General features: G+C 42.0%; 2 protein-coding genes and 1 non-coding gene across 3 annotated transcripts; 2 read left to right on the top strand and 1 right to left on the bottom strand.

Annotated features, from left to right (window-relative positions):
• The first annotated feature begins 1,192 nt into the window (after positions 1 to 1,192).
• On the top strand, positions 1,193 to 6,003 carry LOC144742029 (small ribosomal subunit protein eS1-like). Its single transcript, XM_078624526.1, is given in 11 exon segments — positions 1,193 to 1,254; positions 1,828 to 1,931; positions 2,427 to 2,458; positions 2,460 to 2,615; positions 4,336 to 4,425; positions 4,427 to 4,524; positions 5,017 to 5,038; positions 5,041 to 5,079; positions 5,081 to 5,129; positions 5,364 to 5,518; positions 5,944 to 6,003. Coding segments are annotated over 11 exon segments (867 nt in total).
• On the top strand, positions 2,273 to 2,336 carry LOC144742030 (small nucleolar RNA SNORD73). The gene has a single exon (XR_013590057.1). It is a non-coding gene; the product is annotated as a small nucleolar RNA SNORD73 (small nucleolar RNA).
• Positions 6,004 to 6,044: 41 nt separating the features above from the next.
• On the bottom strand, positions 6,045 to 11,749 carry LOC144742028 (SH3 domain-containing protein 19-like; the record flags this gene model as incomplete). The annotated part of the gene is given in 18 exon segments (XM_078624525.1): positions 6,045 to 6,059; positions 6,314 to 6,502; positions 6,642 to 6,690; positions 6,825 to 6,859; positions 6,861 to 7,065; positions 7,308 to 7,362; positions 7,365 to 7,449; positions 8,049 to 8,192; positions 8,298 to 8,333; positions 8,335 to 8,367; positions 8,450 to 8,473; positions 8,475 to 8,507; positions 8,509 to 8,529; positions 10,019 to 10,395; positions 10,398 to 10,498; positions 10,544 to 10,625; positions 11,119 to 11,278; positions 11,635 to 11,749. Coding segments are annotated over 18 exon segments (1,759 nt in total), but the record flags the coding sequence as incomplete, so codon positions are not given.
• Positions 11,750 to 13,601: the final 1,852 nt, after the last annotated feature.

Here is a 13,601-nt window from a genome sequence, read left to right as displayed (position 1 = left end):
TGTTCCCAACATGTAGAATAAGCACATATTATGCATAAAAGTCAGAAATGTCTGCACATATTCAGTACATCCTAAAGTAGGACAGCACATTGACAGACGTCTGCATCCCAAGGCAAGGCAAACCAAACATTAAGGCAGAGTGACACCTCCTCTTCGCTTGCCTTTTCAAATCAAGACCATGGCATGTGAAACGTCGAGCTGAAAGGTCAAACTTGCATCTGTCTTTCACTGCATGAAGTAAACTCCCAATCTGAAACTGTTGTAATAATGCTGATATTGGTTATTGTATTTTCTTTCCTTATGGCCCTGCTGACTCCTCCTTCCTTGAATGTAGTTTCCAGAAAGGCAGTAATGTCACTTTTACTGACTTCCGAGTGAAGTGTTGCTGGGCCCTCAGGGACCCTGGGAGTCATGGAAGTCAACACCACCACCCTCGAGACACAAGCCTTGTCTGACATGACATGTAATGACCTGAAATCAACAAACCTGTTTACTACAGCCGTTCTTAAATATGGCTTTGGCATCACATCCATCTGGGTTTTTATTTGTTCTTCACCAACATGACCTGATTATTGCAGGTTGAGTTCTGCACATGAAGCATCACATCTCAGCCTTTGTTATTACTAGTAAGACAGTATCCCCATGTTAAGTGTGGGTAATTGGGTGGACAAGGCTCCACACCTATACAACATTACCTGCATTACACACTTGCTTGTTTATCCTGTCCAGAGATGTTGGTGTGTGTGTGTGTGTGTGTCTGTGTGAGTTAATGTGTCTGTGTGTGACGGGGGGAAGGTGGTAGGGAGGGTGGTATTTATTTTTACAACATACATTTGTGACACAATATTAAGGCACATTGTGTTTTCTTACTACAGAAGAGCATTTACATCATCCATCAACCTTATGAGAACAATTAAATGTTTGTATTCCATTTTTTTATTTTATGGGTCTTATGGGTAATTGAATGTAATCAGCATTAATCATCATGCTTTTCATGATACGTTTTAGCCTGCATGTTGTATATTGTACCTCATGAAACACCTTTTACTCTCCCAACATTTCTGTTTTATCAACAGAGGGCGCCAAAGAAGAAGAAGCGGGGAATCGCGAGAGCAGTGAAATCTCCTTAAATCGGCCTCTTTAATTCTCGCGGGATTTCGTGTTTCCTCCTCTTTCACTCCCTGTAGCCAACATGGCAGTCGGCAAGAATAAGAGGCTGACCAAAGGCGGCAAAAAAGGTGCCAAAAAGAAGATGTAAGTACAAAATTCACTCACCAATACGCATAATTGTTATTGTACTCAACAACGTTTACGTTTTGGTGGCGAAATTGTGAGGGATTAAGCCGATTTTACGTGGATGTTATTGGGCCTGAGCTAAGCTCGTCGCCACCGGCCTCGGTGGTGCAGGACAGAGTTATAACATGCGGCTTTGCTTCACTATCAGCCCTTGCACTTAGCAGTAGCAGTTTGAAGCGCACCAGCTTTATATATTTAACTCAGCGTAGAATGTATATGTTAAATGAGGACAGTAGTGTGCTGTAGGACGGGCTATCGCGGCTATTTGTGGATTGCCAAGGTTTAGCTAACGTTAGCATGGATTTTCCCCATCATACTTCTCAACTTTTACATAATACGATTACGTGTGGCATTTGTTTATGAAATGAGAATCTGAAATATGGTTGTTTGATAATGACGCTAGTCTGCAAGTTACTGGAGACATAGCTCATTGAACAGATTAGTGTCCTCGGTAGTTTTAGGCAGCTGGCTGGTAGCAAGCACGTTAAATTTTAGTCAACGAGTTGATCTAATTATCTGTCACTACTGTAGTGTGGACCCCTTTTCCAAGAAGGACTGGTATGATGTCAAGGCACCAGCTATGTTCAACATCCGCAATCTTGGCAAGACCTTGGTCACCAGGACTCAGGGAACCAGTAAGTTGCGTTAAAATAAATCATCTGACATAATGTATGTAATGCCAAGAGGACTGTATGCTTCAATTCCACTGGAGTGAAACTGATATACGCTGAGACTAAATGTTGCATTTGTCATGTCCTAATTGACAGTTTCAGATCCATTGATTTTTAACCATGTGTGTTACTGAAACCTCAATTTGTTCTATAGAAAAGTCAAAAAGATGTAATATATACTGCATGTTGCAAATGTGTGGACCAGTAAGTTGAAGCAAGTCGTGCTTCAGGTAAAAATGGTGCGTACCTAATAATGAACTGGAGTCGATCACGTTATGGATGCTGATGTACTAATGTGTAATGGGAATGAATGATGACAGTTTCGGTCCCATATGATGGTTACTGATTATTTTGAGATCAGCTGACTTTCCCACTATGGACCTTTGAGATGTTACCACCATTTTCTGTTGTCTGATATTTACGTTCTGACCTTGAAGTGTTTTATTCCCATCTACACAGGAATTGCCTCAGACGGTCTTAAGGGACGCGTGTTTCGAGGTGAGCCTTGCTGACCTGCAGAACGATGAGGTGGCTTTCCGCAAGTTCAAGCTTATTACTGAGGATGTCCAGGGCAAGAATTGTCTCACCAACTTCCATGGCATGGACCTGACCCGCGATAAAATGTGCTCCATGGTCAAGAAATGGCAGGTAACGATTCTCATGAACATGTTGGATTTTTTTTAATAGTAAAAGCTGACCTGTCATGCATGATAACAATAGCTCATATACAAAAAAATATTGAAAAGTTAAAAATGTATGGTTTCTAATCAAGGCTATTGTGTAAAACTTTCTTTATGTAAATATTTTCTAATAAAGTTCTAGTGAGTTTCTAGGATTAGGTGCACCTTTAGCTCATTTATTGTAAGTTGGCTTCATTTTGGTTTGAAAAATGTGGTTGGTACAAAGACGTGAAGACCCAGCTTCACTTCTGTTCAGCAGTTCAGCAGTGCTTCCTGAAGTGCTGAAACGTGCAAGACTCCCCTTGGAAATATTGACATCTTAAATTTCATCACTCTGACTGATATGAACACAGATTTGAACATGTTCCACATATTTTTAACTCATTTACAGTTAGGCATTGCTCCGTCGCTGTAAAGATTGTTCAGTGCATCCATCCATCCACAGTGAATCAGTACATCGTATCAGCGATCGTGTACCTCTGTCACTGTTCTACGTCTACCCACACCGAAATGGTGTTATGCCACCACAAAGACTGAAAGATTTGCGATAAAGTCGAACATATTTGATATTGTCTTTAGGCCAAGACTCAGAAAAGACTGATTGAAATCATCTGAGTTTTCACTTTACACTCAATGATCAAGATGATTCCTCTGACTTGAGTTTTAGTCTGACTGTGAAAATCATCAGGTGTAAGCCCAGCATAAGTCAGAATTGATTAGACTGTTAATTTGAGGTTTACATTCTCTTTCAGGCTGTTCTTGGAGTGCTAGCATGAAGGTCAGGGCATCTATTTCAGTACTAATGGCCTATTCAACAGTGGATGATGAGTTTGAGTGATGTCAATCCTCATCAAAAATGTACATTTTGTAGTGCAGGAAGTAAACTAATAGTAAATGTTTGCTTTTCTGTTGTAATTAATGAGCTGCAATGATTATGTTGCAGTTCTTAAAATTCATGATTACTAATGGGAGTAGAACATGACTGTGTGAGAAGGAAGCATCTCAACCATTTGAACCTTGCATTCACAGTTTAACCCATGAAGTGGATGCTTTACAGCACAATTTTAGTCTTGAAGCCCCTGGCAGTTTTGTTGGGTCTCCTGGGCCTATTTGTGTGGTGCAGCTAGTATAAATGAATAGATCTCCGACATAAGAGTAGAGTAATGGACAGGGAGGTATGGAGGTTTACAAATTCAATGTCAGTATGCTGTAGGAAATCTACAGATTGTTTCTTGTAGGGCTTGTTAACCATACATTTCTCAACATAAGATTAATGTTAGCGTAACTTATCTATAGCCAAGCAGCATTGTCTGCACAAGTAATCAGCAAGTATTGTTGGAATTTCAATATCCTCCAAATTACAAGGGCAATAATCATTTGAGTTGAAACGTGTTACGGGTTAAGGTCATGTGCTTTGGCCCAGCCCCCAGCAGATATTACAATTTGATCTTCATCCAAATAAAGCCATAGATAAGATCTGTTCAGATTACAGTACCATTGTTAAGCGAATCTGTTAATGTAGTGTCCACGAACATAACTTTGGTTTAGTGATGACTGTCATTGATCGTGATGTGTGCGTTAAGGTAAAAAGATAACAATCAACAAAGCTTATAATGTTAAAGTTGATTGTGGAACGTGCTTTATAAATGTGAATCCCTTTAGTCATTATTATGTATTGCTTTCCTTAGACCATGATTGAAGCCCATGTGGATGTGAAGACCACCGATGGCTACCTTCTGCGCACCAATCAGATCAGAAAGACCTCCTATGCCCAGCACCAAGCAGGTCCGTCAGATCCGCAAGAAGATGATGGAGATCATGACCCGTGAAGTTCAGACCAATGACCTGAAGGAGTTGTCAACAAGCTGTAAGTCATTGTTTCTATTAAGATTGTGGGAATGTAGAAAGTGTCTTAGTGCAGGTCTAATGTGCCCTTCCACTTGCACAGTGGACACCACAGTTGTAACTTGTGGTGACAAACGTGTTGTTTGTTCCACTTTCATAGTAGAGGGTCAGGGAAAGACATGTTAGTTCAGAAACGCATTGTGTTCTGGGATTCATTGAAATGGGACACAAAAGACCCAAATGATAAACAAACAGCAAAAACAGATTATACTGACTGAATACAGTGTGCCTCCATGCTGGATTCTCAACGTGGGACCTCAGAGTTGGACCAACCTCTGAATTGGTTTTCCTGATTAAGAGGGTGTTCTATTTGGCAACTTCCTGTCTGAATCTTACTAGAATTGCTAGAATTAGAGTTGTGACAGCAAGTAGAATGCGCCAGAATCGCAGCCGATGAAAGTCACAACCTAAGCCCTGTTTTCACTGGACTCTTTGCATTAACGTGTGTCACTTGAAATTTCCAGGATCCCTGACAGTGTCGGCAAGGGACATCGAGAAAGGCCTGCCAGTCCATCTACCCTCTACATGGACGTCTATGTCCGCAAGGTCAAGATGCTTAAGAAGCCCAAGTTTGAGTGTAAGTGATGCATGAACCAACCTCACCTAGTTCTATTGATGATTCTGTCCCAGATGATCATTACCTGGGATCCACTTAGGTTCCCTCATGTCCCATTTGTATTTTCTGTTTTCTGTCAGTGGTCAGTCTAGTTTCATTCATAATTGTATTTTTGATTTTCCTAAATGCTTAATTACCCTCTCAGCTTGAAATAAATACTTGTCCCAAACTAAATGCTGCTTGTTTTGTTGTCAGTGGGCAAATTGATGGAGCTCCACGGTGAGGGTGGTTCCGGCAGTGCCACCAAGGCCACTGGTGATGACACTGGCGCCAAGGTGGAGAGAGCTGATGGCTATGAGCCACCGATCCCAGGAGACTGTTTAAAACACCCTGATGGATTTAATAAAAATGTAAATGGACCAGATTGTCACCACTGTGTTCTGTCTTCAAAAATACATATTATTGCCTACTGCAAACATTACTTTTCATTTTTAAAGCTATCCATTGATCATTAAGAAATTTTTGGTCTAATGTGCTTAATATGAACTGGACATATTTAACAGAAAATTCCTGTAGAATAATGCATGAAATTGTTTCAGCTTACATTTAACTGGAAGTTCCTCAGCTATGAAGGACAAAAAACATTGGATGGTGGAAATGATTCCCAAAACTGTTTGGTAGTCAACATTTAATTTATTGGAATAGCCAGTTTTACCCTGTTGATTACACATACATGAAACAAAATTAGCTGCAGAAAATACATAAAATTGTTCAAGGCACATTGTGGGGAGAACATTTATTCTCTGGCAGTGTTTCAATTGTTGTTTATGTTCAGAAAGCCTTATTCCAGCACTTGCACATAGTTTTTGGGGACCAGTGCCCGCTTCCCTCGTAAATCCCAAGAAACCATTCTTCGTCAATGGGACTCCAGACCGGTTATGATTCACCAACCTGCATAAAGAATCCACTTGAGTCATTTTGTTTTCAACAGGTACATTATGAATTATGTATCCACCTGCAGAGAGAGTTCCCTCGTCACAATCTGCTGTGAAGTCGTACATAGCCCGACCTCTCTGACCGCAGCAGCTCCACTCTGCTGGATGTGGACAACTGCTGGCCTGCTGAGAAGTCAGTGAAGAAATAATGGTCACATAAAACTTCCGATATCAAACCTTAGGCTAACACACACACACACACGCTCCTACCCGGGCTGCTCCCAACAAAAAGCCCTCGGGAACATTCCCTCTCTTGCCGTTGAGCCTGCCAGTGCTCCACTCGGCATTCAAATGTTTGCTTATCAGAATGCAGTCGCCCGACTTGAAGGACAGGTCCTCGTCTGATTTCCCAGCATAGTCATACAGAGCCACCACCCCACTCCACAGTAGACTGGGACACTATGGATGGGCGGGGAGCGATTGTGTAGATTCCAGTATAAACGAAGTACAGGTGCAATATCTATTTATAATGAAACTAATACTATGGAGGGTTGTGTTGTGTTCAATGATGTTTCTGCTTTTACAAGCACTGGTTAACCTGAACAGGTTTGGCAGCTTCAGGCCGGAAATGGGAGAAGCCAGCATGCCTGTGGATGAAGAGAAGATTGTTTCAACTGAAATTTATATCGGAGAGGGGGAAAGAAAACAAAAAAAACATTGGTCATTATTTTAAAATCAAAATCTGAATGTCAACCATTGGATTTTGTCTCAGTCCGTCCACATAATGCTCCATGGTAGTGCTATCCTAATGGGTCTGCGTCTGCTGCTGACTCGGAGCTTGAGGCAGATCTTCGATGACCTCCACAAAGTTCAGAGGAAAGATTCCAGTGGTGACGCCAATCTGTCCCTGAGCCCATTCCTCGCCCATGTACGCCTTCAGCTGGATCACATCGCCCTCAGAGAACGACAGCTCGTCGCTGTGCTCCCCCTCAAAGTCGAACCTTGCGACGCACCTCGGACCACTTCAAAACAACAATTTCAACATCAGACCTCCTCGTACCTTGTTTTGTGAATGCAAGTACGGACCAAATGTATTCTAATGTAAAAACACTACCTGACTCTTGCTCATGGTGGCACTGCTTTCTTCTCTGGGAAGGATTTTGATGAATCTGACTAATTGGAATAGACAATGATTGATCCTGTTTTAATATATTTTAATCTTTAAAATACGTGCTTTCATTTTACCAAAAGTTATATTTGACACATATTTCTCACCAGTAATTTGACGTAATTGACTGGAAAGAAACCAGTAGATCCCTGCAGGTGCCTCTGTACCACTCACTGTCTACCTGCTCCACCATGCTGATGACATCACCTGCCCTCAGGACCCAGCTCTCAGGACCCCTCTGAGTGGAACAAAAGACACATCATCATATCAACATGTTTCGGAGGGCCGAACAAGTTTGAGTTGTTTTTGTTGTTTTTTTTTTAAATTAACCAGGACTGGGATCCGTGGATGTTTAAGCAGCCTCATGCCAGTTTGTGGTTAGTCTAGCCTAGCATAAAGTCTGGCTCTGCCAAACAGACAACAAGCACGTATGATAATTAGCAATGTTATCACTTACCTTACCAACTGTAATTGGTGTAACAAGAAACAACCTCAAATCAAACTACAATTAGAAGCAACTTTTTTTTTACATCTGCTTTAATTGTTTTAAGATAAGACAGAGGGTGGGATTTATGACATGTACCATGAACACCCACTAGGGGGGCAATCAAGACGTTTGATAAACTCTCATGCTGTCCATCTCTACATACTATGTTAATCTATGGTGAGCAACAAAAAGGTTTTCACCTGGGATGAAGTCATGTAGGGCTTGAACGTTTATCCCAGAACCAGGCCTGTCTGAAGCAGCTGGACCAACAGCCTGCAAAGAGGGAGGTTAAAGTCTGACAGACAGTAGAAGAAGACTCCAGACTCACTCCAGACTGAAAGTTACTGTACCTGCAATGGAGATGTGTCTGAGACATGGCCTAGAGGGGTGATGACCTTCATGTGAGACTTTAGGACTCTCCCTTTGGGATCTCCAACCTCACATTCATATGTATTCTTGTCAACCTCATCCAGCAGAAGGAGCACTTCGTTTTTCTAAAAAACAACGGTGCTGAGACAGGATTATCTAAACAACTTATTAAAAAACTTAATAAAGGTTTATTTCATGAATATGAGAGCTGTTTAAAGAACTTTCTATACCTGAAATGACAGTTCTCCTGCATTGCTTGCATTGTAGGTCACATGCAGTAATTCCATGGGGAAGCTGAAGCTGATGAAGAATGGAGGAGATGCTTGTGACATGCTATTGGAAATCATAGTAACAACACATATTGCAGTGGGATCTCTCTCACCGTGTATTTGTTGTAGAGACAGTGGACCTGGGTTGGGCCTTGGAGGTAAGACAGGTCCTCTTCTGTGCAGCCTTTTGTGTCTGGGGGTTTCGGTGAAGTCTGCTGTGAACTGAATGAGAACGACCTGTGGCCGAGAGGCTGGGTGCCGGAGGTCTTCCTGGACCTCTTTTGGCTGGAGGTGGGCGAGGGTGGGAGGTGTTTGCCTGTACTGTGCCTCCTTAAGGGCAACCCATCATTTAATGAATTTAATGGGGTGTGTATTCAGCCAGATAACATGAGATTGAAGATTTTCTCTCACCGAGGTGGTAGTGGTAGTGACTGCTCCGGGCCAGAGGCTGGAAGACGCCTGCATAGGAATCAAACAGTAAAACAGACTCACTAACATGCTGTACAATACATGATACCATGGTAACCATGCAACAACACACAGCATTCAGGCACGGCTAACTTCACCTCAAAAGACAATGTTGTCATGAGGTCACAATAGTTTATTTGTGTGTGAAACAGAGAAAGCGAGGCGGGTTAAGCCACAGACAGATGATTAAATGCTATAGATTTTATAGTTAAAACAAATGGTACAATCCATTTCAAACCCTGGAATGAATCTTAAATTAAATAGAACCCTGCTCATATGTCCGCTTATATGCAAGCATGATGATGATGTCATGGAGACTTTTTTCTACTCTTTTTGTAAGATCATGGGAATTTTAGAACCAGTGTTCTTAAAGCACAAAGCTCACCTGAGAGGGGAGGATAGGTGTTGGGCTTTGTCTGTGGTCTACTGAGATACTTAGGGAGCCTACGGGCTTCTGTGCAGGGAGAGGTGGAGGACTGTCCTGGAAATCTGATACTGAAAACAGACCCGCTCTTACAATACCTAAAAACTCCATTCTGGTGCGTATGAATAAAGTGACTGACTTCCCATCGGAGGGAGTTGGACTCAACGGTGAACCAGTTTTGCTGGGGACCCTGATGGTGGTCGGTCTCCTTGTTGCACTTTGTCTGGTGAAAGAGCCTCCATTGGTGTCCACATTACTCTTGACTGGGATGTTATCTGATCATGAAAACATTATTATTTCATATTATTGTTTTACATTGGCCGATATATCATGTTGTGGTCACAGCCAGGTTTTAATGTCATTGGTGATGGCAGAATGCAGTGTTTATACTAAGGTTAGCTTTAAAAAGAGCTGGAAGCATGAGGATCTAATCTGAAAAAAGTGGGTTTACATTGATATTTACAAAGGTTGTTGACAAATGCTGAACAGTTACGCTGGGTGTTCTCCTACTGTTGGAGCTGCATGCTAAGCTGAGCTAACTTCCACATTCACCATGCAGATGTAAGCGTGGTGTCTATCATTTTAGCTGTCTCTTGCTAACCAAGACAAGGAAAACATTTGTCAAAATATCAGACGTCCACAAAGCCCAAAAAACATTTTCTAACATTTTTTCCTCTCTTTGATTTATCCTTGGTGATTCTTCAGCTTCATTATTTCTTATCATTATGGGGCATTCTAACATGGAAATGTAGTCTTCTGAAAAAATGCATTTTAAAATAAATCCACTCACTTGATGGCTTCCCACATCATCGTCTCCAAAAATGGATGTTGAGTTGTGGTTGTTAATGTTGAGGTTGGGTTTCAGCGGCTCCTTCCTGGGCCTCACCGGAGGTGTGGGTGCCGCTCCAGAAGGTTCCTCCTCATAGACGCTGTTTGCTCTGGTCAAACCAGGAGGACGTGACCGTTGTGGGACCTTAGTCAGTAAAGTCTCCAATTCTTCTTTCACCTGCAGTCCCACAGGTTTCTTGGGAGGTATCGGGGCTGGTGTTGGGTTTGGTGGGATATCTGCATTTGATTCGTGCTGACAGTCAGTGTCTGTCCCGTGGTTAAACTGAGGTTTGAGAGCTATGGAAGGTTTAGCAGCTACTGGAGGCTTGTTGACTTTCCTGGTAGAGGCTGTGGTTTGGCTGGTTCTGCTGCATTTCCCTCGCTGGCCTGGCTCTCAAAGGCCTGGATCCTGGTCCGGATATCTCTTTGACTGTGACCAGTGCTCATCTCACCATCAACATCTTCAGCTTGTGAGTTGTGATTGGACTGGTGCTCACTGTTCTCCTGACACTTGTTTTCTTTACTAAATACCTCCAGCAGCTCTTTTAAATACTTATTTGATGAGCATCCTCTGGATTAGCATCCGTGGCAACTTGAATGTTACAACTGTCACCGAATGTAACCAAACTTTGAACGTTTGTCGCATCTGTAATTACCTGTTTTTGAGGTTTTGTACGGGGAAGTGGGATCGGGGTCCGTTTGTGTTCGGAGTGATGAGCAGAGTGAGTTATCTCACTATGGCTTACAGAGGTACTAAGATGACTCTCTGGCTGTTTTCTGGGAAAGTCCCAGTGGACAATGACAGATCTGGTGCATGTATGAGTAGAGTCTTTCTCATTGGCTAGCTTCGTCTTCAGGTTACTGTGGTCTTCAGTGGAAGTGGTCGTGTTTGTTGCAACCTTCGTGTCACTGACGTCCCCAGGTTCAGCTGATGGTTCTCCGTTGACAGGTTTTGGCAGTGATGGCCTTGGCGGTTTTTTAGGCTTCTTACCTGAATGTAAGATTCAATAAATATTTCATTTACAACAGCTCCTTGTGCATCCACACTCCCATGTGGCTCACCGGCAGCTCCTTTCTTCACCGGCTGTGGAGCTGCGCTGCAGTGTGGGACAGGGTCAGTCTGTGTGCCAGTCTGTTGGATGCGTCGGGGGGCTGCGGTGGGCTTGACAGAGTGCTCCTCTTCTGTCTTCTCCTTTATCACCTGGTCATAGGACGGTGGGGACTAAGTCATAAAAAACACAACCATTACTTTTCATGTAATATGATTTCCATCCTATTCATAGGTTATTTACATAAGGATTTAGAGGGTGTGTACTGAAGAACTCAGAATCTGAACAGTTCACCAAGAGGGTTCTACAGTATCTAATTTTAGGCATATGATACGTTTACTATACCACCCTTTCAAACTACATGACCTGTAGCTAGATGACTGTTTCGTTTGTTTTCCTTCTATACATCATACAAGTTTATGTCCTTAAACTGGACTACATGAAAAAACAGTAGTGTTTATTGATCAATCAACCAGGCATGTGTACTTCCACAACTATCATTGACTTTTAAATCCACAAGGGAAACAACCTGGATGCCTGCAGACCAGCCTGGATGAGGGGAGGGTGGAAACACCACAGAAGTTCCTGAGAACCACCTGTTTCCATCCAGAGGTGCTGCTGAGATGATGGTGATCTCCGGCCGCCTGGAAGAACACACACATGGCACACACACATTTACAAAAACAAAACACAAGTAGAACCCAGTTCACTTTCACATTATGTATTCACACATGGACACTCCCACCGAGCAGCTCCTTTGAGTACCTCTGTGAGTTTTTTACCTTCACTGAAAGGTTTTCCTTTTGGTCCTCACACGTTAGAACATCCACTTACTACTCAACATATTTAATTCATCATGGGACTGTTATCCCACACTTAAATGGGTTCTTTCTAGCCCCACGCTACACCTCTACCACCACCTACAACCAAATCGACCACACACCACACACACACACACACACACACACACACAAATATACACAATCAATTCAGGAAGTAGATGAATCACAAATGTTTACCTTCTGTCTCTTGTCTGGTCAGTCTGAGAGTTTGTTCTTGCTGAAAGAAAAAAGTATCTGCTAATTGTAACTGTATTTCAGACTGGGCAGACACGTTTTCATTATGTCATGTATGTACCCCTTATATATAATATTACATGTGTTTTATTTGATCTGCTCAGTGACAAGGATTTTTTTTCTATTATTACCACCAACAGGTTGAAGGGTTTTCTGTGTGATCTTACTTCTTTTGATTGCAGCTCGTAGAGAAGACAGAGGTCCTTGGCTGGAAGACAACCCAACAGGAAACCCATGTATGATTAAGTAACTCAGATGTTGAAACAGACAGTAAAGAGCCTTTGTCATGTGTCACCACGGGTTTATGTCACAAAACGCGACACAGAAGACCAAAGTGTTCAGCAGGTGTATAAAATTCATCTGTCCACTGACCTACACAAATATAATGACCAGTAACTCCCGTCAAAGCAACACGGGTCAAACAAAAAACAAACAAACAAATAAATCACATTCCTTATCTTATTCCTCTCTTGAAATCCAGAGCCTGTCTCACAAAGACGGATTAGGTTTAGTCTATCTCTCAACTGACTGTGTTAAAAAACTTGCTTGGCCTCTGTCCTCTGTCTTCTGCTTTCAACCTGATACAGCGACAAAAGAATCTTCACAAGAGATGTGATGAATTCTCCTGACAGAGGCTGCTCATTAACACAGGTAATAACCTCTGACTGACGCAGTAAAACATCTGGGGAAAGACCCAAACAATCCTCCTCCTGGCACCACGCTGGAGATCTGATTGATCAGCTGAGCCATAAAAAGAGGTTCTCAAAACTTACCCTAGGTGATCGATCACAAACTTGTTAACCCCTTCATGTCTGTTGTCAATACAGGATATGTATTGATGCCTTGAAGACAATATGACAAAGCGGAAAATCTGCTGTGTGATACCATTTGATCAAAACTTTCTTTTAAAGAGTTACCTTGTGATAGAGACACAAAAGGTCCTGTTAAAGGAGCCTCTGGTGTGCTGCTTCTTGATGATTTTACCCAGAAGTCAAACGTGTTAGTGCCTTTCACAACTTTCCTGAGTTACACGCCAAATTATATCTGAATTCCACCTTGTTTTATGGCTTTTATTTCCAATTATTACACATTTACATAGTTTACACTGTAATGTTTTATTAAAGTGTGATCCTATAACCTGTAATATACCAGGTTCAAAGTGCATGTACGTTTTTAAGCTATTTCTTGGTTCACTTACATTTGTATTTTTAGTGTGCACCTGGTGTATGTCTTAAATAAGAATAAAATAATTTAAAAAACATGAGTGTAAAACTGAGTAGTATTTCATTGGTATTTAATAGTTAATGAAGCATGCAAAGAGCAGCATTATATATTTGTCCCCATGTTGACCTCATTCTGTCATTCAGTGAGGAATGATCGCTGCATTGTTTGCTCCATTCACAACCTCCCCATCAGCAGA

Source organism: Lampetra planeri, unplaced genomic scaffold, assembly GCF_965212315.1.
Source record: "Lampetra planeri unplaced genomic scaffold, kcLamPlan1.2.h2 scaffold_823, whole genome shotgun sequence".
Classification (NCBI taxonomy): Eukaryota; Metazoa; Chordata; class Hyperoartia; order Petromyzontiformes; family Petromyzontidae; genus Lampetra; species Lampetra planeri.
Note: the sequence above shows the minus strand (reverse complement) of the source record. Positions and strands in the feature narration are given on the sequence as shown.